Source organism: Ictidomys tridecemlineatus, chromosome 3 (assembly GCF_052094955.1).
Source record: "Ictidomys tridecemlineatus isolate mIctTri1 chromosome 3, mIctTri1.hap1, whole genome shotgun sequence".
NCBI classification, from domain to species: Eukaryota; Metazoa; Chordata; class Mammalia; order Rodentia; family Sciuridae; genus Ictidomys; species Ictidomys tridecemlineatus.
Window position 1 is genome coordinate 133,412,433 of NC_135479.1, and position 24,918 is coordinate 133,437,350.

The 24,918-nt window shown below is 38.3% G+C and overlaps 1 protein-coding gene across 13 annotated transcripts in view; it reads left to right on the forward strand.

The window, feature by feature from the left end:
* Lpp (LIM domain containing preferred translocation partner in lipoma) overlaps positions 1-24,918 on the forward strand; it is a 644,616-nt gene that overhangs the window by 293,091 nt on the left and 326,607 nt on the right. For 12 of the 13 annotated variants that reach the window (XM_078043842.1, XM_078043841.1, XM_078043843.1 and 9 more), the window contains one exon: positions 18,784-18,909. In XM_078043842.1, coding sequence (XP_077899968.1) covers positions 18,784-18,909 — 126 coding nt within the window. The remainder of the gene's footprint in view (positions 1-18,783; positions 18,910-24,918) is intronic. The other variant, XM_078043839.1, reaches the window with a different exon arrangement.

The window sequence follows — 24,918 nt, forward strand, 5'->3', positions numbered from 1 at the left end:
GTAGAATTGTAGAACCAAATTTCACTTGCCTTAATATTCTACAATGATTTTGAACTATCTTTTATTATAATTTACCATTAAGTATTTGGAAGTGAGAAATCTGATTCCATTCTCATTTTTTTTTTTTTTTGCACTTAGTAATCTTTTCCTTTGGGTTTTTAAGCTGTATTTATAGGAGTCTGCAGTTCAATACTGTGTCTACCCCTCTATTCCTCTCAACATTCAGTGACTGGTTCATCTGAGAGTCAGGATCAACTCTATTTAGCTAAAGGAGGATGTTCTTGTGTTATTTGGGGAAAGAAATTTCTTCATTTGCCACAATAATTAGCTTTCAGACTACTTATTTATTTTTTTTCTCTTTTCATATTTTTTATTGGTGCATTATAGTTGTACATAACGATGGAATTTATTACATATTTGTACAAGAACACAATATTAATTTTAAAAATATTTTAATCTTTTAAGTAGTATAGAAAACAAAAAACTACACATGATTGCTATGGTAATACTTTTATAATTGTCCACATATGTACCCTTAGTGAGATGTACCTTTCCCTCCAGCTTGCTTGCTTTCCCTCCCTGCCTCCCTCCCTCCCTCCCTCCCTCCCTCCCTCCCTCCCTCCCTCTCTCCCTCCCTCCCTCCCTCTCTCTCTTCCTTCCTTCCTTTTTCTTTCTTGCTTTGTAGTACTAGGATTGAGGGTTTCACACATGCTAGACAAAGCACTCTACTCCTGAGCTACATTCCTTTTTAAAGTTTTTGTTAGAGAGAGGGTCTTGCTAGTTGCCCAGGCTGGCCTTGAACTTGCCATCGTCCTGCCTTGGCCTTTTGAGTACCTAGGATAGGTGTGCACCATCACAAGCAGTCTGAGAAGTTTATTTCTTTGCAAGTCTTTCAGTTACTGTCTGATGACCTTTCATTTCATCTTTCAGAGATCTTATTAGCATTTCTTACAGGAAAGGTCTAGTTGGAACAATCTCTCTGATCTTTCTTCTGTTTTGGGGGAAATGTCATAATTTCTTCCTGACATTTAAAGGACTTTTTATTTATTTATTTGGTCCCAGGGATTAAAACCAGGGGTCCTTAACCACTGAGCAACATCCCTAGCCCCCCCTTTTTAAATTTTTTTTTTTTTTTGAGGCAGGGTTTCGCCATGTTGCTCAGGGTCTTGCTGAGTTGCTAAGGCTAGCCTCGAATTTGCCATCCTCAGCCTCCTGAGTCCTTGGGTTTACAGGTGTTCCTCTGCAACCAGCTGAAGGACATTTTTTTAAAAAATATGGTATAGGATTCTTTGTTGACAGTTTTTTTTTTTTTTTTTTTTTTGGAGGGGGTACCAGGGATTGAACTCAGAAGCACTTGACCACTGAGCCAAATCCCCAGCCCTATTTTTATTTTATTTAGAGACAGGGTCTCACTGAGTTGCTTAGTATCTCACTTTTGCTGAGGCTGGCTTTGAACTTGAGATCCTCCTGTCTCAGCCTCCTGAGTTGCTGGAATTACAGGTGTGCACCACAGCTCCCAGTGACAGGTTTTTCTTTTTCTTTTTCTTTTTTTTTCACTTTGAATATATCAACCCACTTTCTTCTAACCTCTTAAATTTCTGATGAGAAACCTGAAGATAATCTGATTGAAGCTCCCCTATGTGTGATGAGTAAGTATACTCTCTTACTGCTTTCAAATTTATTTGCCTTCACTGGGGCAGGAATGATGGTGGAATGAGATGAACACCATTATTCTACGTACCTCTATGACTGCACATGTGGTGCCACTCTACAGTGTGTACAACCAGAGAAATGAAAAGTTGTGCTCTATTTGTTTACAATGAATCAATGCATTCTGCTGATTAGAATAAACAAAAAAAAATACAAAAAAATATTCTTTGCCTTCGTCATTCTTTCAACAGTTTTTGAGGTATCTCAGTAATTGTCTCTTATTATCTCAACTTCAAGCTTCCTGGGATGGCTTTGTCCATTTTTCCCCCAAAATATTCTTTCTACTCTTCTTTTTCTCATCTTTCTGAAATCCCACAGTACATATGTTGGTCTGCTTCCTGTACTTCCACTGTCCCATGGGTACCTTTGGTACCATTTGGTTGTCCTCAGTCTTTTCTTCCTATTTCTTTCTTTTTTTGGGGTGGGGCGAGTCTTTTGTGTTTTGGGAGAATTTTTTTTCTTTTTTGTTTTGGCTTTTTTATCATTTTAAACACATTTATTTAATTATTATATGTGGTGCTGTGGATTGAACCCAGAACTTTTTGTATGCAAGGCCAGTGCTCTGCCAACTGAGTTACCTTCTCTTCCCTTTTCTTTATATTTCTGAGGCTTGATATTTTGCATTGACTTATTTTCAAGTACCCTGACTCTTCTATGTGTTCAAATCTATTTTGAATTCCTCTAGTGAAATTGTTTATCATTAACTGTGCTGTTCACTCCCAGAATTTTGGGGATTTCTTTTTAAGTTTTCTTTCTGTTTGTTAATATTTTCCTTTTATTAATACTTTAAAAAGTCCCTTTCTTTAGATTTTTTTTTTTTTAGCATCTTTAGGATAGTAGTTTTAAAGTCTTTGTCAAGTAGACTACCACCAAATCTTTTTTGGGGGACAGGTTCTATCCATTTTAATTTTTTGCTCTGAATTGGCCATACTCTCTCTTATTTTTTGTATGTTTAGTGATTATTGTTGTTTTCATTGAAAAAAAAGTACATTTATAACTAATCAGGAGGTAAATCTGGAAATCAGATTTTTCCCTTTTTGTAGGCTTTGCCGCTTTTTGTTTTTCTCGATCCCACCCCTATCCCCCCACCCCCATGCCAAGAATCAACTGTAGGTGGAAATTTAATGTTTTAGGTATTTTTTGAGCCTCTGCCTTTCCCTGGATATGTGTGGTAACTGTCATTTCTTCCATATATGCAATTCGTTTTGAATGTCTTAGTCATCAGTGTTTGGTTCCCAAACAGGAAAAAGTGAAAGATGCCGGGAAAAAAGAAAGGGGGTGACTGATTAAGTCCCCTGGAAATCATGTCAGTTAGAGTGAGATGGGCAAAATATTGACAACTGCCTCTTTTTCTTCACATCTTTGAGAAGCAATGGCCAATGATCAGAGCATAAATCCCTGATATTTGGAAGACAAGGTTCTTTTTTGCCCACCCTGACTCCTGTGGGATATATGCCGGCTGCTCCAGGAACACAGGAACAGTTGCCTACCAAGGGACTGAGGGATGGGGGATAGATAGCTGCTACAGTTCCAAGAGCTGAAATTGACCTAAATGAACCAGTTTACCATCTAAGACTTTCCCCTGGAAGGTGGAAGCTTTCAATTAACTCTAGCGTTCCAAAATAGTCACATCACAGAGGTTATGGCAGTGCAATGGAATGCAGTGGTTGTCTGGGTCGGGAGACAGACTTCTGTTCCATCCTTTGCTGCCATATTCTCAGAATCTCTTTTGATATTCACTGTATTGAGCTTCCTGGATTCCTCTCCTGCATCCGATTATGTCTCTCCACCCCCACCCCTCCTTTAACCAGATCTCTTTTTTTTTTTTTTTCTTCCTGTCCCTACATATAGGTATCCACTTTAGTTCTCCCTGTGCCCTTCTGGCTTCTCTCGGGAGAATTCAGAATTCTAAACTTTGTTGATCTGATAACTGGAATTAGCTATGACTCTTGGCACGGTTTTGTTCTTTGATAGGAACCATATTCCCTATCCATAGGCTAGTTCCACAGGGAAAGCCAGTTCAGTGTGTCCCAAATGCTGCTCATCTTCATTTAGAAGTAGCAACATATTTTCTGGTGTCACAAAGTGTAAATTCTGTGCTCAGTGTTGATATGACTTTCTTTTTGAGTATATTCACCAAAAGGACTTTTTGGCTTAAAAATCCCTCTCAGGTTTGCTCCAGTCTGTTTTCTTGCCCATCATCTGAGCTTCTTCCTTCTACAGATCACGGATGACTCATGGCCTTAATTCTATCATTTTTTTACATTCCGGCTGCATATCCCTAACCAATTAATAATTCAAAATTGTTATATTTTCCTTGTGGATGTTTATTGCCTACCACATTAAGTTTCTTCTCTTGGTTGAGTTTTCAGACCTCCATGACCTATCTCACCCTGCCCAACATAACTTATCTCCCAATATGTTCCCTATATAATCTTTTTGCTCTTTGGAGGATCTCTCCTTGTTAGTTCTATATGTAGAGTTAATTTTCCTGTTTCTTCCTTGCTGTCTGAAGCATCCTTATCTCTTAACTGATAAGTACTCATTCATTTTTAAACAGCCCTAAGTCAGTTGCCCCGTTCTTCCTCATGTGAGCCAGCCTTCCACTGGCTCTTCCTTGTCCTTGTCTGCATCCTTACTCTCTTGACTGAGTCATGTAGTACAGCAACATGAGACCACGGTTTAGTTCTGTTCCTTACCAATGCATTTCCTAACTCTGCATTCTAAATGAGAATATTAATAGCAGTTTCATAGAAATTTATTTTGAGAATTAATTAAGATAATGAGTATAGTATAGCCAGCAATATCTAGTTCATAGTGAAGTCTACTATGAATCAGTTGATAGATAAATCATTTAATGCTCTTTGATTTTTCCTGACACTTAATATATGCCTCCATGTGGAATGATGAAATTATTTCATATACATCAATCTTGTCACCAGACTGATTTTCATAAAATAAGAATCACAAAATAGCATGTTGGAGACCTCTGAAAAATCATTTAATTTCACTAATCATAGAGGCTTAGATTTGAGTACTCCTTATCCAGGCAATCATTCTTGTGGTTAAGAAACTGGAGCCCAAATTTCTTGAGTAAACAATTCAGAGTGACATAGTTACTATGAGAGTTGTACCCCAACCACAATTAGAGGTTTCTGGATTTCTTAACCTGTACTCTTTCCATTATCTTCTTGTTAGATTCCCTTTTAGCCATTGCCTAAAGTTTGGATCACTACTCAATATTCCTGTGTCACCCATAGTCCTTATTCCATCGTAAGAAGGTAGAGTAGCTATTTGGTTGATATTTGTGCATTGATTGATTGATTGAATCATTCTTTGTCTCTGCTATAGGAATTCTCTGGGAGTAGACCATGCTAAGTGTATCATACGTATAACCTTTTGGGATGCTTTTGACATTGCTATAAGCATGCAAAGGGTTCAACATGTACCACTTCTGTTCTCTGTGTCAGGGTGTTGAGAAGGAAATGGGAGAGGAAGTTATATACATCTTGAGCAAATCAGGCTTTTCTATTTTTAGTCCTTGCTACTGTTTGGAAAGTACAGTCCCTGTTCGTGGCAGTCTGGCATGTGTTTCCTTAGTGCCATTTCAGAAAAGAGGAAAAATAAATATGGGAATTTTTTTTGTAGTGAAAATAGTTACTCAGTGAAATCACATAAGTTTCCCCTTTTTCTCTTGATGAAACCTCAAACCAACTAAGCACAGATTCCTCAACCTCAGCTATGCATGTCACGGCCTCATGTAGAACAGGAGACTGGAGTCAGCAAAATGTAGTTTAGCAAGATATGTTCTGGTGCTTCAGTGAGACAGTGGGTGGGGAAGGCAGGGGTGGGAGAGGCGATGTGGCTTTGACCAGCACCAGACTGATGCCCTATGGAGAAACTGAAGCCAGAGTTAGGTAGACAGACATGTATCACTGGAACCCTTTTCTTTAGCTGTTCCTTCTGCCTGACTGTCTCTCCTTGGCGAAATTCTCCCTGTCTAACTTCCAGTCCATCAATTCCAATCAATGAATGACTTCTCTTCTGGACTTATGATGACTTTTGGGGGGATTTTCCTCGTCCAGAGATGTAATAGTTATCAGCAAACAACAGAGGGACTTATCCTGGTGAACACGATGTGATCTGCATTTAGGGTTGTTTTACTAGAGCGGGACATGACCAAACAAAAGAGGCAGTGTTAGCAGGGATTGGGGTCAACCTCAGGAGTCCATGGGGGCAGACAAAGCCTGAACTGAAGTTCTTCCCATGAATGTGGGGAAGGGCTATTTGGAAAGGAAGGGTCCTGGAAAAGGGAAGGGTTCAGGATGCTTTGCAGGATTCTGACTTTCTTCAGGGGAGATGAGTTTGCTTCCTGACTTAGTGTTTATCAAACAGGAAAATCCTCCAAAAAATCAGAAACTCCGAGGCAAGCATGATGTGAACATTACTAGAGGAAATGTTGACAACAGCAATATTGTTCCTCTTTAAGGAGAGAGGGTATACATACAGTCAACATACATAAGCAACTCTTCTTTGATAAAATTGTGGGAGTAGGGTGAGAATAATGCATTGGTATAATTAATGCTAATTTGTGGATACTACTGTATTGTTGTCATTGTTTTTTAATTGAATATGTATTAAGCTCCAACAGGGTGCTATGAATAATACCAACTTATAGTTGATTTATTAGAACACTCAGTAGACTTATAAACACCAGTAAATGGAAACTCACAGCACCCCTTGGAGGTGGTAAACATCTTTGCCATTTCTACAAATGAGGAGAAGTGAAGTAGATTGTGTTTGCTTTTCTGGCACTGTGGGTGAGAACACAGAACTGTCGAATGAGAGAGAAGTATTTTCCCTGTCCCTGGGAACTGGGTTAGAACACATTACTAAAGAATTTTTAAATGTGTTCAGAGTTGTGGGATTTTAATTAAATTGTTCCAATTGTTGTTAGCACTTGAATTAACAACAGGCAGCCAAATTTTAGGCCAGCAGATTTTAAATTTATTATGGAAAAGAATTGAGGAAGGCACAGGAGGTTTATTAAATGCAGATGACTAGACCCTGCCTTCATGTGTTTAAACTGTTAAATCAGAGGGTAAAAGCTAAAACTGCCCCCCTTTAATGGGCATCTGAGATGCTTCTATCTCCAGAGGATGCTCAGCTTCCCTTTGCTACCCCAGCTTTGCCTTATTATAAGAACTTCCTTTGGCTACTGAAATCTAGAGCAACCCTGAGACAAACTTTGCATTTTATATTATTAGGGTCTCCTCAAAAATCACCTGGTATGATCTTATAATCCTCTATTTTAGGGAACATATCACCAGTGAACATTTACAGAAGGGCTGCTGCCTGCTTAGCATTCTAATGGACATTTAAATACCAGTTCTTGATTTCACCTGGTCTTAAAGATGCCGTTTTGGAGCTGGTTTTACATTCCCCTGTTTCATAAGCAGAATCTGAACGTAACATTACATGACTTTGTCAAACTTCATGCTTGTTTAAATCCTTTCTGTTTAAATCTAGTAGGGCCTACATTTCACTTTTGAGTTTGAAACACAGGTGGAAAGCTTTGCAGCACTGAAAACATTTGAATATGGCTGTAGAGCCTCCAGATCTGGTTTAAGTATGACATATTTTAAATAAAGCATTCATGTAAAAATGGTGGAGAGGTGGGGAAGGAAATGTGGAAGGGATAGTCTAGCATTTTGTTATTCCTTTATTGGGCATCTTGTTTCTTTTATATAGACTGGGGACTGAACTGACCCTAAGTGAATAGCAGACCTTTGATTGTCACTTGACTCTCCATAGCCAGTGCAAAAGAAAATATTTTTCAGGAAAGATTGCAGTTGGGCATGAGTAGCATTTTGGAGGAGAGAGAGGATTTTTAAGTTGGGACAAAAATCCCAACAGTGAGGTTGAGACAACATCATTCCTTGCCCTCTTTAGACTTTTTTTCAGCCTCCATCTAGCGAAGTGACAGACTAGTCACTGTAGTCTGTTAATCTGTAATTTTGTGTTCAAAGGTGGAGATGTTTGTGTGATCTAGCCATGCTTGTTCCTCATGTTGTGGAAATCACACGTATTCCTGATCATGGTGGGATCAATAGTTTCCCGATATGTTTCTATACTCACTTTTTATCAATGGCAACCTTTGTCATAAAAATAGGAATTCCTGCTGAGAGTGTTAACGTAAATTGTCTGTGCACTGCTTAAAATATATGTGATTCATACCCTGTGTTTGTTCCCACATCAACACTAAGTCCCAAGATACAATTACCCCTGCCCACTCTCTCCTTCGTCACGGTGACAGTGTTTATCCTTTGGAGATCTGTACCTTGGACCAGAGCCAACCTCCTTCTATGCCTAGGGTCTGCATACCTGAATGGTCTGATCATAGCTGACCCTCTGAGTCTGTGCTTACTCTTATTTGTACCTCAGAGAACACTTGTATCTGCCAAGTTCTCCCAGGTGTTGTAGAAATCCTCTCATGTCTTTATGCTCATATAGTGAATTTCTTAAGTATTTTTTTTCTCCACCCAAGGTCTTCTCAACCGTCACTGCACCCATGCAGCTCACTCTCCCCAATTTCTCTATTTAGCCGCTCTTTCTTCTTCCTCTCTTTTTTTCTCTAACATTGTGTGCTTCATATATTTACCCGCACGTATCCTGTATTTTAATGTGGCCACTTGTAGCGCCTCTAATGCAGCTGTATTCACTTGGAGGGCAGAGAATTACTGATTTTCCTTTCTCTCAGTCCCTCCTTCCTTCCCTTCTCTTTCCTCCCTCCCTCCCTTCCTCCCTTTCTCCCTTCCTTCCTTCCTTCCTTCCCTGAACTTCTGGTTCCTGTACTCTTAATATTTGATAAATATTTATGGAAAAGTGAATAAAACTATCCCAAATGGGGAAGTAGAAGATGAAAGAAAATGTTGGATCTTGCCTTTTTAATTATAGTTACAGCCATGACCTAATTCTTGGTAACCTAATGCGCTCTTATAATCTCGGTTTGAGCTTACAGGCAGGACTGTTCCCCTTCTTCATTTTCAGCTGGATGTCAAGCAAAGTGCAAGAGCTTTGGAACACAATGTTTGGGTCCCAAATTGTAATTATTTTATTTCCTACATGAGTGACCCTAGAGGGGTCTCTCTTTCTTTCTGATCTTTGTTTTCCTCTTTTGTTAAACAAGAAGAATAACTCTTACCAATCTCTAGGAATGCTGGGCAAATGCAGTGAGGTGCTTGTGAAAGTGCTTTCCTAAAGTTAAGCATTCCTTTACTAACAGTGGCAGTGCAGAAGGAGCTAAGGGCCCCGCCCAGGTCCTCAAGGTGACTGTCCCAGGCCCAGTGTGGTAGACTGTTTAGCTGGCTAGAAATGCTGCTGGCTTGTAGGATCTTTACCAGAACTGCCTTGAAACAGGAAATTTGGCCAAGAGAAAATGATGCACAAATTGGGGATGCTCATAATGGATCTGATGCGTCTTTTCATACCAAAAAATATGATTACTGGGGTTTTAGATAATTCCTCCCATCTCTCCCCCATTCTAAGCCTTCATGATAAGGCATAGCTTATATTTTGAGGATTCCTCTCCTGACTTCTTGCTCAAATGCTGTCACTCTCACCTCTATTTCCATTTCCACTAAACAGCTAGTGGCTTTCGAAACAATATATGTTTCCTCTACAAAATTGTTACCAATAGCCCTATTTTTGAAATAAGTATGTCAGATTCTATCCTATTAGTTTCTGTTGTATGGGTTCTGTCTTTTCAATGATCAAAATAATGTTTAAATTAAACAGAAATAGAGTAATTTGGTTCCAGAAAGGGGTTAGAAGTAGGAAAAAGAAAACCCCAAAACCAAAATTATAAATACTTCAAGTTCTTTGTTTATATCAGATAGATTGCATTTATGTGAATGTGTTAGAATAACAGTACTTTTTATATGGGATGAAAATGAAGAGACCAAGTCCAAACCTCTTATTTTGCTGTTGAGAGGCTCAGAGAGGGAGAGTGATGTACCCAGGGTTACCATGGTCACCTATGGCAAAGCCGGGGCAAAACACTGAGGAAACTGCTTGTCTATTCCCTCTACTTACATACCCTCCTCCCTGTCTACCACAGAGGATTTTGGGGATTACACTGGCAGGTAACAAGCATCACATTTCTGGGTCAGCACTCCTAAATATTCTGACTTTGACCCATGTTTAAGTTTCTTAGGAAAATTACTACACTATGTTCTTACACTGACAGCACATTTTGAGTAGGAGGACTGGGGCTAGGAAGCATTGATACAGAACTCAGCGTCCCATGGTCACCACTTGGCTGTTTAATCATTAGTAAGTCACTTAAGCTTTCTGGTCCTTTGTTTCCTTTTGGCACAGATGGGAGCAGAGGCCCTTCTTGTCTCCAGCGTCTTTGTATCTAAGGCATTCTGATTTCCCCTTTCCTGGAATTTCTGTACTACTTATCTGTATTGCATTCTGGAAAGGCTTTAAGATGGGCTCTTCTCCTTCTGCAGTTTTTTTTGGTTTAGTCTCACCAGTGAGACTGGAAGTCTGTGGACAGTGTTGTGTTTCCTCTCTTCCATAGGTTTTCTCATCTGGAAGAAGGAGTGAGAGTAACTTTTTATTTCATGGGTTCCTTAAGCAGCCAGTTAAAGTAGTCTACAAGATATTACTTTGAAGAAGATGTTTTAGAGTACAAGGTGTCAAGGTTTTACTCCTCTTTCTGAACCTTCAGTGAACTATTATCTCAGACAAGGTAAATCATGTCTTTAGTTCTATTACCTCATGAGCCTGATATCCTTTCTCTGTGCTAATCATTTATAATCACTTTCCCAGCATACTTTATCTGCACATCCTGATCAATGGTGCTTGATACACAGAAGCAGAGCCATAGATGTTTACAGGAATTTCTCACCCATCATCCACTTGGATGGCATCTCCTTAGTGTTACAGCTCTGGCTATACAACATGGACTGCTTGGTATAGGAACTCAACACTTGTTCTTGTTTTACTACTTGGGTAATAACATTTTGAAGGGTCATTGAAAGGGTTCAAAGGAGAAAAGCTTTGAGAATGATGAGCTAATATATAAAGTTAATGCCAAACTACTAAGATTCCAAATGTTGGGAAATGTGTAAAGTGGCTTTTAAAATAATGTATCATACTCCAACTCATTAGACCTGTGTTATCAAAATTCAAAACAAGAAAACTATCTTCCTTGAAGTTTTAAAATAAAGTCAATAGCAAAATTACCTGTCATGTTTTATTTTCTATTGCACAGTGCAGTAAGGATGAAAAATATCTTAGTAACTGTTTAATTTATATGTTCAGTTATTGTGCATATTCTTGACTGCCCCAGATATGAAAGTTTCCTTAATGAAAAACCCAAGGTATCTTTTCTCTAGCTTTTAAAACTCATATCTGCTAATTGTATTTTTTCTTGGTGATTGCGTTATATAAAGGATTCCTAGGGAAACACTGATGACTCCAGGTGATTTTATGGGGATGTCTCTCTCTCTCTCTCTCTCTCTCTCTCTCTCTCTCTATATATATATATATATATATATATATATATATATATATATATATATACACACACACACACACACACACACACACACACACATATATAATGTATATATGTATCTCTCTCTCTCTCTCTCTCTCTATATATATATATATATATGTATATAGTGTGTGTGTATGTGTGTGTATGTACATACACACGTATATATTTCCTATGTGTGGACTGATGGCTCTCAGACACCAATTTCGTCCTCTAAACTTGATGTAGATCATTCACAGCAGTTGTCCTCAAGCTCTCTTTTACAGGCATGCTTCAAGGTACATTACTGGGGAAGGTAGGGAGGACCCTGTGGGTAGAAGCTTAGGCTTTCTCTACTGCTACTTGACTCAAAGCAGCTTTTTACCTATTTCAAATAATGAGGTTCTGGATATCACACGTCTCTGCTGCTTAAAATGAGGGGTAGTAACCTTAAAGATCATCTTTTATTTTTTAACCACCAATAATGCTCAAATCTATAATGACATTCCATAACTTGTCTGCCACTATCCTTGCCGCCCACCATCAATAGGACCAAACCCACCAGAGTGAGGTCAAGTCAATAAAATAAGCACCATAAACACCCCATTTTATTGATGGAGAGATTAAGAAATATAAGAATAAAATAAGAACCATAAACATAATCACCCCAGACATTGTTTGACAGTAGGTCAAACAATAAATAAAATGTACCCCTCATTTTACAGGGGTAACAGCTGAGTTTCCCGGAGGGAAGGTGACAGAAAGTTTGTTGTTGGTAGACCTGGCTTCCTCCTGTTTTCCCTGTGAAGGAGTGGCCATGTGCTGGTGGCTCCAGTAGGCTGGTTTTGTAAAAGAATGGCCCCTGGAGTATCTCTGAATATTGGAGTGAACCTTAAGGATCCTATGATTGAAATCTGGCATCAAAGTCAGAGGCACATCTGTGACTGAATGCTTATCATCTTTCTTTCCTTCCATTCAGTTTTTCTCTCTTCCTTCCTCTTCATCCTCATTGTCAATTCTTTAAAAAAAAAAATTTGCACATCCAGTATTCTCCAGTCTCTAATGACAGGGTCTCTATTTCCTTGTACGTTTTGATTGTTAATAATTAGCCATACACATCCTCTGTTCAGTTGGTCATGGCCATAGCTCATCCCTGGGGCAGTTTTGTTACGCGTTTCTCATTTCAGATTTATAAGAGGAGGAGGATTATTTGCCTATCTTATCTTCTTGTCACAGACCAAAGGCTAGATTTACTAACATGCTTATGGACCTTTGCTCAGGTGCCCAGCCTTGGTTCTGTGAGCCTCAGTGTTCTGAAGTGCAGTCTCATGATCCAAAATATGGATCTTTGAGCAATAAGGGCAGGATGTAAGGCTATTTCCTTTAAAGAAGATGTGAGTGGGCCACATATTATCAATTTTATGAGTGTTAGGACTGAGAAGGATGAGGTGATAGGGAATATAAACGAAAAAGAGGAATTGAAGCTTTCCCAAGCCTGAGGTGCAGGTTCTGTCTTGATGATTTTTGCTGTAAGTATACCAGACCTACAAACAATTCTACCTTCTGATGTTTCCTTCTTCATTTATATAAAAAATTATTTATTTATTTATTTAAGTGCTATATTCCCAGTTGTCAAGCTATGATTTCACATCAAATCTTGAAGATGCTTCCTCTATTATGAATGCTACCATGTTTGCTCCACAGTTGGCTTTTTGAGGCACCTTTTCCCACTGCCCTTAACTTGTGCAGTTGATGACCTTGGACAAACAGGAGACTTGAGTTTGATGTTCTTTGCACATTAAAAATATTGAATTGTATTGAGGTTAGCCTCTTAGGAAAGGGAATTATTTTTATTTTTAAATTTCTGTCTCTTCAACATGTAATGACAACAAATCTCAAAGAACATAGTATATTAGATATTACTAGTCACAAAGGGCCAGTAATGTCAGCCACTACTCTGTTAATTCTACGAAGTTGGGGAGCAGGCATTCTTTAGACTACATACTACTTAGACAAAAAAACAGTGTGAGAGAGAAGCCATTCACACAAATGAATGATGAGAGTCGCACTATGATCACTGGTATTGCAGAGGGATAGGCAAAGAAGGGTTAGGTTACGGGCTGGGGTTGTGGATCAGTGGTGGAGCACTCACCTAGCATGTGTGAGGCACTGGGTTTGATCCTCAGCACCACATAGAAGTAAAATCGAGGTATTCTGTCCACCTACAACTGAAAAACATATTTTTTTTTTAAAAAAGGGAGGGTTAGGTTATCAAATCAGTAGGATTATCAGTAATTTCCTGAAAGAGAGGGTACATTTGATGAGATATAGTAAGCAGGTTTTTGGAAAGGTGAGCACTTCATCTAAATAAATGGGGAAAGGATACACATCTTAACATGAATTAAGGTATTTTGTCCCCAATTTTCAACATGTTGAGTCTCATTCAATAAAGTGGCATTTCTACTAGGTAAGTAGATCATATTTGTTATAATCCTCATTGATGTATGCCACCTGTCTCAACAGTATCAGAAATAATGTGAAAAGGCTGGTCATATTATATATCATGGGAATTATAATAAATACTAATCATACTGTCTCCATTATTATTTTTGTTCAGATCTTGCTTACCCATTATTTGGATGTATCTATTGGTATTTTCATGACATCATTAATAATATGACATAACACGATTGGTTTTAAGACAAAATTATATGTTCATTTATTTTCTCTCCCCCTCTCTCCCTCCCTCCCTCCCTCCCTCCCTCTCTCTCTGTCCCTGCCCTCTTTCTCTCTCAAAGGTTCATTTTATTAGAAATCCACTTAGAACAGTTGTTTACAAAGCATAGTCCTCAGACCAGCATCATCAGTATCATCTGAGAATTTGATGGAAATGAAAGTTTGGGGGCCTCACCCCAGACTCACAGAATCAGGGTAAATCAAGCCTTGTAGATTCTTCAGTATGCACTACTGCTTGAGAGCACACATCAAGGCTTAATGATATTCAAAGTTGATTCCTGGCATCACTGTATATGTTAAGATACATAGGAACCCCGTTTACTGAAGCCCCTCAGCAGATGACTTTTACTTTTGACCAAAAGAGTTATAATAAAACTATATTCTTGATTGATATCAAAGCATTAATTTTGAGACTGTGGTCAAAGTAATGACTCTGTAGCTATCATTTATTCAATACTTATTTTGTGGAAAACAAAAGTAAGCTAAGAGACTGTGCTAAATTAGACTACAAAGATGTGTCATTTCAGTGTGTGATCTTTGGTTCTATTTTGAACGGAAGTTAATGTTCATAGATGAAAAAGATTACCAGGACCATTGGTGAAATTTGACAATGCATATGTATTAGATATTACTGTACCTACATTAAATTTCTTGGATGGAATAATGAAATGAAAAAAGTAGGAATTTTTAGGATTTTTAAGCTAAGATGTGCACAGGCATAGGGGGAGGTTTCTAGAACGTTTTACAAATGATTTAATTGTAACAACAAATAGAATTTATGTAGATACACTGCAAGTATAGCAAAGTATGGCAAGTATTGTTGGCTGTTGGTGAATCTGAGTGAAGGGTATGTGTGTGAAATTTACTTCCTGCTCATTCAACTTTTCTGTGAGATTATTTTGTTAACATGTTTGAATATGAAGAATGAATAATAAATACAAATATTCTTTCATGCCTTATTACTGGTAATCAATGTATATTACCTTTGTACCATTGTATACCAGAATGGCCACATCTTTCAGTTGTCTTTTTCCCTCCTCTGTTTATTTCTGAATTCCCTTACTACTACTTGGAACTGATCTTCAAAATACATGTCGTACGTGCTAACTTTTAATACAAGCATTTTGTTTGTTTGTTGAAAGAACCCCGACGTAGACAATGGGCTATTTCTAGTTATGTTTGAAGAGCACGAGAATTGTTAGGATTATGTAGACCACCTTATTAGAGTCTGTGTGATTACCTAGAAGAAAGAGTAGACAGTAGCACAGTCTTCTTTGTTCTTACTTTGCCTCCTTCAGGTAATTTACCCATCAGGTGACTGGCAGAGCTGCAGAAATAGTGAGTTAAGAGGAAGATGTTGGTACATCTGTAGAATTCTGGTAGTTGGTTATAAGACTATGGCTACTGGGAACAAGTATAAAGTGCTGAGAACAGCAAGACAGCCCATAAATCTAAAGGTACATAGACAGTAGATGAGAATATGAAGAGAAGGGTTGGGGCTGGAACTTGGGTAGGACTTCACTTATTTGAACTATGACATGAAGTAGAGTCTTGAATGTGAGAAAGAGTCCTATTCTTATTCATAATGGTGATTAAAATGTAGAAGCAAAGCTATTTTCATAAAGTCAGATGGAGCAGCCGGGGGTGGGGGGGGGTTGCTCAAAATTCCAGGTCACTAGGTTGGAACTTGTTAATAAATCGCATCAATCTAATATGAGAAACTGAAAATGGGCAGCGAGTCCAGTTTAGAGGAAAAGGAGGAGAAGGAGGCTGGAAATCAGTTGAAATCTTACAAGCATGGACTGGTTGCATGCCATAATTACTTGTTTCATTGTATGGCTCAGGGTAATTCTGTGACTTTTGAATCTCTGTGGTTAGATATCCCATGGACTTAGGGCATGGGTAGTTGATATACTTTCTACTACAGTCAAGTACAGATGCTGAAGTCCTGATTTTATCCTGTCTCTTTGCTGATACCCCTAGGGAACACTTAATGGATGATGCTTCCCTTAAGAAGAAGAATAATTAACAATAGCTATATTATTCCTATTAATTTATAGTCACTAGTTGCTACAATTAATGCCATTTATGAAAATCATCATAATTATGGCACATTACAATTTATATTTTCCCATCCATTTTCTTATCTGAATCTTGTAACATCACTCTGGTGTGGGCAGGGAAGGTAATGTTCTCTTCATTTTGCAGATGAAGAAACTGTGGTCCAGGGAAAACCGTAGCAGACTGTAGTCCACTGTCTTGGCCAACATAGTGTACTATCTGTGTGTACTCAGAAATTTATTTTTTGAATTCATATTTATGATAATAAATATGTCCACAACCAAGAAAATCAAATCCAACTGCTTCTAATTTGTCTTCCTAGTGTCTTGCTTTTCTGGGACCCATTGATCAGTGTGTTTACTTGCATTTTAAATGTTAAAGGGGCTTTATTTTTATAGTTCCATGGAGTTTCATAGTTATTAATGCCCTTTGGGATAAAGTTGGAATTACCTTGAGTAGAGGGATTAGCTCCTTGAAAATATCTAGGACAAAGAGCCACTGGCCTTAAAACTTAGTTAGACTGAAAACTTAGACTCTGAAAAAAACACAACCATACTATAAAAGTGCCATTTTTTTAAACATTTTTTACATTTTTGGCTGAGGAAAGGGTGCTGAGGAAAATCTTTATTTCACAAGCCCAATATGAACTTTGGGTTATTCAGGCTGACATACACATACACACAGGCATGCACACACACACACGTGTGTACATACACACTGAGACTTTTTGGCTCCCTTTTTATATAAGACACTCGAGCCTCACTGCTTCTTATTATATCTCAAGCTGCATTTAATCCAATGATGTTGATAAGGTAAAGGTTTATTGGGCTGGGGATGCGGCTCAAGCTGTAGTATGCTCACCTGGCAAACGTGCAGCCCAGGTTCGATCCTCAGCACCACATACAAACAAAGATGTTGTGTCTGCCAAAAACTAAAAAAATAAAATTTAAAAAAAATCTCTCTCTCTCTCTCTCTCTCTCTCTCTCTCTCTCTCTCTCTCTCTCTCTCTCTCTCTCTCCTCTCTCCTCTCTCTCTCAAAAAAAAAAGAATTTTATGGCTGGACCAATGGCAAAATCATTATTTGTTAAAGTATTGACCCCCAAATACTCATTGAACACTTACTTGGGTCACGTCCCTGAGCAAGATTCGAGGGAAGCAATGAGGACCAAACCAGACAAAGTCCTTGCCCTCAGGAAACTTCCTTTACCTTCTAGGGAGAGATTAATCATCAATAGACAAGTGCCCAAGAAGCTTAGTGCTTAGATGATGCCACATATTATTGAGGTGATAGAAGAATGTAGCAGCTCATAACGATATATACAGAGAGTTAGAAAAATCACAAGATGGCTACTTAGACCATATGATAAGAGATACTCATATTTCAAGAAGTCTTAGAAACAGGGTCACCCAATTACCTTAGGAGGCAAGTGGCAATCCAGGTCTTGTTCCACGGGTAAAACTTCATAGAGAGCTGATATTATTGGGTCCAGGAGGGACTCAGTCCTGGCTGAATTCATAACAGGTTTACAGATGCATCAGATCCCATTAAGTTGCTTTTACACAGACAGGACTCGGGGAAGCTGGCTTGGTAAGCAGTGTACTAGTAAAAAAGGAACTAGTGTTCTTAATAGGCAGTGCTATTATGCATTATGCCTGATGTCACATGTTCTCTCAAACAACCTATTTACTTCAAGCATTGTGAGGTTTAATGGTAGCCTGCCAGGGCACCAGATTTTTGTTGTTGTTACTGAGGATATTCTATATGCTTGGCTAATGCCTTTTCTAGGCTCTTGCTGGCATTAAACATTATCCTGACATTTGTCGTCCTTCAATAAGTCCTTTTAGATTCATTAGATGATAATAACTGCCTATTGTTATTTCTCCCGGGATTCTAAAAATGCACTTTGAGTGATGGACTTACTGTTAGATGTGCATCAGGCATAGATGATCATTATTACATTGTCAACTTATAAGATTTTTTTATCTTGTCCTGCTTCCAAATCATGGGTTCACCTCATTTCATATATCCTTGCCTTAAAGTTTATGCATACTCTTTACTTGTTTTTCCCAAACCAGATCACAGTTCTTGGCAGTGTCTTGTGGCTGTGTTATTGCCCCAACTCTCATCCTGTTGATACTGAGTGCAGCTATCTGGGAGTACTGATGCATAAAATCGAGAGATCCCCAACCATCCTTAGTGCTCACTGTGATCTTCCTCAGCAGCCCATCACCAGAGCCTGTATGGTCTCTTTTAGTTCATGTTTTAGGTGCATTCCTGGGCCTTGCTGACCCCAGATACTCAAACTCTTTTGTGCCCTCATGTCTTCAAGTGCTGATTTTTTTCTTCTAGACAGTGATTCTCCCTTTCTTGCCCATTGCTACTCCAATAAAATATCATTCTACATCCTAGTTTCTGAGTGCAGAGAGACTGAGATAGCCCCTCAATTGGTCTGTCTCTTAGGTGCAAGGATGATATTTTGTCTAAAATAATCATATGGTCTTAGGAAAAAAGAATTTTTTTTTTTAGTTTTTCTTTTCTGTCAAAAGGGATAATTCTACTTTAGCTCAATGAGATTTAATGAAAATCTTTAAAAAATAAGAATTTAAAAAATGCATGATGTTGTCAGGAAAAAAAACACTTGGAAAAACAGAGTGCAAGCTTGATTGATTTGAACTCATAAGGCTATCCATGGAAAATTATTTATTTTTAATGTGCATGTTTTTTCTAGCAGGGAAATCCTGGAGGCAAGACCCTTGAGGAGAGGCGCTCCAGCCTGGATGCAGAGATAGACTCTTTGACCAGCATCCTCGCTGACCTCGAGTGCAGTTCCCCTTACAAGCCTCGGCCTCCACAGGTGAGTGCTGCCCTTGTGGTCACTCCACATGGTTACCTGCAGGTGTTCTTCTCCCTCTCATAGATCAAGCTACTTCCTTGGGCTCTGTCATTCTCCTTTGATCTTCTTAGAGTCAATAGTCTAAGCTAGGTTTTTACTTCATGCCAATATGTGCTAATGAGCGGGCAGAAACTTCTTAAGGTGATTTTTTAAAATAACATGATAATGTTATCCAGAAATATTGTTGAAAAGTGGGACCCTTTTTTTATGACATTGCTCTGTTTTCTGGCTTTCAGTATGGATATTATATTATATGTTATACAGTCTCTATAAATCTGACTTATCATGAGGAGCTCTTTTATAAGGAATTCCTTGTGTGGGACATTGAGGTGATTTCCATTTTTGTTATGAGCAAAGCTACAAGGGACTTGTTCATGTGTATTTTTATTTTATTTTTTTTATTTTTTTGGAGCTATTTCTCTGCCTCAGAGTTCTAACACTGGGATTCCCACATAGAGGAGAATGACTAGATTCTTTAGTTTCCTTCTGAAAGTTGGGACTAGTTTATACTGGCACCAGCCATTTGAATATATCACTTTCTTCTCAAATTCACCAGAATTAGGTGATAGTAATTATTCTGTTTATTTTTTTAAGTGCAAACGGTGCCTTGTTAATATTTTTTTCTTTGCTATTTTTGCTTACTTTGGAATTGGGTTATTTTTCTTACATCTTGGTTTATTATTTGCATTTTGAAAGCTGCTCTTCCAAACCTAGTTATCATTCTCTTCTTCTCTGAGGGTCATCACAGATCTGTTTTGTGGCTTCTAAGTCCTTAGAAGACAGCCATCAAAACTCTAGATGCATATGATTGGACAAGTATTTTTGTCACTGTGTTGTTGGACTCTTTTGTGAGGTGTGCTTGACTAAGTGACAGTGTGTACACCACTCTGAGTCCCACTCCAATTCTTGAGCGGCAGCTGCTGTATTAACAATGATTCCTTTCATGAATTAAAAAGCAGTCCTGCGTCTCTGCTGTCAGTCATGCTAACACTTAACTGCACATAAGGTTGCAGTTCTGTTCTCTTTAGACACATTCCCATTACCTTTTCTACACAGATAATGGAATTGTCAGGTATGTGGGGGCACAAGGCAAAACATACTGGAGATTAGCTTTTCCTTACCTACATTTGCTTGTGGCTCTTCCAGTCCTGTTAGTAGTAAAAATGTCCTTCATTTCTATGAACATAGACTGAGCTGTTGGTATATAGCAGACGTTGTGGTCTTTTGCGGGAACTCACAGGAACAGGAAAATTGATGATTGAAAGAGAGAGACATATATGACTCGGTTGTCAACTTCTAGTAGCCCCTAGTATTATGTAAGGTAAACTATGGTTCATACTCAAAAGCACAAGGAAGAGAGTAATTTATGCTTTCAAAGGTGGAAAATCTGAAAATTCTCATCAGAAACTTTCCATGTTATTGGAAGGATGAATGTCATTGGTTTTTGAAACAAGAAGGAAGAAGAACCTTAGAAAATAGATTTTTACTAACCCAGGATGGAGTGGCCAAGGCTGCCTTCAGATAAGGACAAGCATTCGTAGTTGTGAAATAAACCATTGGAGGATTGAAGTGTTGTGGGGGCTGGATGCTTTCCTACAGCAGACTACAGGATAGTTTGGAAGACAGATTCTTTTGTAGGTGACAGGGAATACTTGAAGGTGATCAACTAGGCGAAAGCTCAAATTCACTAAGTGACACAAAAGGAACATAGCAAACAAGGCTAATTCTGCAGGCAGATAGACCCAGGTCTGAGAAATTTTTTTCCAATAGGCCCATGCTTTATGATTTGATGATATTCATCAACTCTCCATTTCCACCTGATGAAATACCTTTAGTCTAGTTTCTTATGGCAGCAAGACTGTCTTTGCCACTGATCTCAGTCACATTATGCCCAAATACTTCTATGTATTCCTGTCTTATTATTTTAGTGGGATTTTGCTTTCATCTTCTCACTCTAAAGTCTTAAAACCTAGAGGGTTATATGTGGATAAGATTATGCCATGAGGTTTTCACTTAGTGTAGCTTTCATTCTTTAAGGTGATGTCTACACATGCCTCCCATAAACCATTACATTTTAATGGGTTTATTCAGCAGTGATGTTATTGTTTGAGCAATCTTACTGTGCACACAAACTCAGAATCACTGTTATTATTTGGACAGTAGTTGACTGGTTGTGAAGCACTTTCACATAGACTCTCACTTGTGTGAGGTATAGATAACTCTTGAGATATAGAGAACTCTGATATATAAATGATGTGCTTATTTCATGGATGAGGAAATGAAGGCCCAAAAGATAAGTGGCTTGTTTTTGACTACATTGTATGAACCAAATTGGACCTTGAATTTAGGCCTGTGTTTGGCTTTCAGTTTTAAAACCAGATTGAAGATATCAGGCATATTTATATCTTTCATATTTTACCATTGAAATTAGTCATGTAAGTTTCAGTGTCCCTTGAGTATGGCTTTCCCATAAAGAGAAAAACATTCAGAAGGTTTAACAAAATAATTATGATTAACATTAAGTTGACTATATCCATAATTGGGGCAAAATCTACTTATAATGTGCCTGTTCCATTCAGAATTTAAAGGATGATCCATCCTATTATTTTTAATTATTCCAATATAGGGAAGAATGAGTTAATTAGAAGATAGATCTCATCCTTCTGAATTATATTCACTCTGGTGGAACTGAATTAGATGTGTTAGTATTTATTGGTGAATATAATTATACACTGTGAGAACAATAATCACATTCTTAAAATATTAAACGAACGTGACAAAGGGAGATTATGTCTACAGTAGACTGTGCTGTTGTAATTAAAAGGTATTTGAAAAATCCTAGAAACATAGACTGTTAACCTACAACTTTGAAGTTTCTGTTTTTGAGCCAAAGCAAATTTCAAATTCAAAACCTAGTGAGTCACCTGACCACCTCAATTAGGCTAGTAAGTCTCTGATTTCTCCTGAGTCAAGCATGTGTTGTATGTTTTCCCAAATCTGCCTCTGAATCACCTTTGTAAAGCTGCTTTGACTCATGGATCTTGGGGGGGGGGGATGGTGTATATGTGGAATATTTGTTCAGTAAGAGATTTCAGGGAACTCTACTCACATAGTAATTTGTGAAGGAGTGCCTGAGCTTTTGAAAATAGATTTTTACTGAAACATTTCCCGCCATTTTCTAAAGGGACCTTTCTCACCCTCAGATTTTCCATATTTAGTTCTGTTCACTTATTCACCCATATGTTTATTTAGGCAATGTAGCCTAATTCTACATATTCATCTGTCCATCCAGTAATTTGCTTAATGAACATAGAGATACCTACCATGGATTAGGTATTGGAGATAGAAGAGTTAGTCCTTAGTCTAGAGTAATTCCTAATCTTATAGAATAGAGAAATACACAAATAATCCAGAGTGACACAAAAGGGCCTCACTGTACACTTAAGTTATTATGTGACTCAGTACAAAACTGTTCAGAGATAAAAAATGGGAATGTCAACACTGTACCTTCTACATTTTTAGTTTCTGGAAGGGTTGCATAGAGAAGGAAGCCTTTGCATTCACATAGCTGTATGTGTTACAGGAAGCACATTGGAATCAAGGTACCAAAGTAATAGGAACAAGAAAGTACAGGAATGTTGAATAATGTTTCTTTGCTATTGTACTAACTGAATTATCCAATGTGGAGTATAAGAAGTATAAAGGAAAACATCATATGGAAAAAAAAGTTAAGCATACTTAGTACCTAGTAGCTTTTGATTAGTTTTTTGTTTGTTTGTTTTTTTATTTCATACATCAGCCAATTCTTGATGACACCAAGTGAATGTCTACAACTCAATCCAATTCTGACATTATGTACCTGTAGTTACTAATGTCACATTAAGGAGGAGAAATTTATTGGGGATAGCAAATGTGTTTCTGGACACAGTGAATTTGGGGATAAAACCTTCAGCAAAGTTTGCATGATTTCTATAAATATATATTCATGATGCATATATGAACAAAGTTATACAGTTATTGTACCTTAGTAGTAGTAGAAACTAAACTCTTTCAGCATTTAAAAATGTGCATATTAGCTTGTAGTTTCAGAAGAACAGATTTGAGACATTTGGATGTGGTTGTTTTTGATCCTATTTTGTAACCTAGAACTCCTAAGCCTCTTGGAATTTCCTGGGTGATAGATACATCCCTTGTCATAATGAGGTGAATCTTGAGGGGTCCTAGATAGGAAAACAAAGCTTTGAGTAGAAGCCTGGTATTTTGAGCTCCTACCCTTTATCCTGTGGGAAGGAGACCCTGGGAGGTTGATTAATGATTGATCATGTCTCTGTGAAGAAAATTCTGTAAAAATTCCATAAGAGAGAGTTCAGATAGGTCTCCTGTCAGTGAACATATGCATATGGCAGGAGGGTGGCATCCTTCAACTCACTCCACCAAGACAGAAGCATCTGCACACAGGACCTTCCAGGCCTACCTCTGTGCACTCTTCATCCATCCATTCATATGGACCTTTTATCTTTTTTAATACACAGTAAGTATAAAGGAGTGTTTTCCTGAGCCATTGCAGCAAATTATCAAACCTGATTTTGAATACCTCCATTTTGTTGCTAAGTTCAATAGAAATGTGGGTGGTAACTTGGTGGATCATTGTTTTGGTTGATGTGTAAAGTGGGGGCAGTGTGTGAGGTGAGCCTTTAACCCATAGGGTGTGCAGTAACTGCAGGTACATAGTGTCAGAATTGGATTGAGTTGTAGGACATCCACTTGATGTCAGAATATTGGTTGTTGTATGACAAAAACCCCAATGTATGCTATCAAATGTGAAGACTTTAACTGGGCACATGGTACACGCCTCCAATCCCAGCAGTTCAGGAGGCTGAGGTAGAGGGATTATGAGATCAAAGCCAGCCTCATCAACTGAGAAGGTCCTAAGCAATTTAGTGAGGCCCTGTCTCTAAATAAAATATAAAAAAGAACTGGAGGATGTGGCTCAGTGGTTAAGCACCCCTGGGTTCAATCCTCAGTACCCAACCCCGCCGCCCCCCGCCCCCCCCCCAAAAAAAATGAAGGCTCTCTGAGTTGTATAGAGAAAACAACTGAGTTTTCCCTCTTCAACTAATTTGAAAAAAAAAAAATGGAGACATTGTAATGATAAGGACAGGAGCTTTGACTGAAAGTGTGCCAATACAAGTACACTGTCTTTTCAATTCTATGGAATCACCTCTCTAGAAAGAGCGCCATATGAACTTGGCCACACAACTACTCTGAGATTCTTTTTCATTACTGTATTTCTACAATGGGCATGGTTAGTACCATCCATCTCCCTTTCACAGAGATACAATATTGTTCTGGTGCTGCAAGAAGTTGTTGGCTCATAGGAACAGTCTATGCAACCCTTCCCATTTCATTTTGGGGTTATTTGCATGTGTCTGGAGTTTGCTTTCAAGATTCAGGTCTTTGAAGTTTTGAGCTGATCATTTCAGAGGCTGTTTATCCTGTAAGTGATATATTTAACTTCATCACTTAAAGCATGTAAAAATGATTGTAACTTCTTGGTCTGTTTGGAAACTGAGTACTTAAAATGCTGTGTGGTCACATGGATACATATGCAATTGTAATCCCAGTGCTCCCACAGGAGGTGCCTTCCACAGAGCAATAATCTATTAGGCAGCCTGAGAAACTTCTTCAGGGGTTATGTGTCCTATTGAAAGCTTTTTATTAGGAATCATGTGGCCCGCGGGCTTGGATGCAGTGTAATCAGGGTGGAGACTTGTGGTGCCATGGATCTTCTCCTTCTCTTGTGCTCTGTGTTTTAGCTTGCAAAAATCATGAACAGCTCCAGGGCAGATTAGTTAGTAATTAAAAATTTTATATTCACATTAAGACCATTCAGGCTACTGAGGACTGAAAACTGTAACATGTGGGTGCTGTGTGACAAGACACAGGCTGTCCTTGCAGACAGGGGACCTC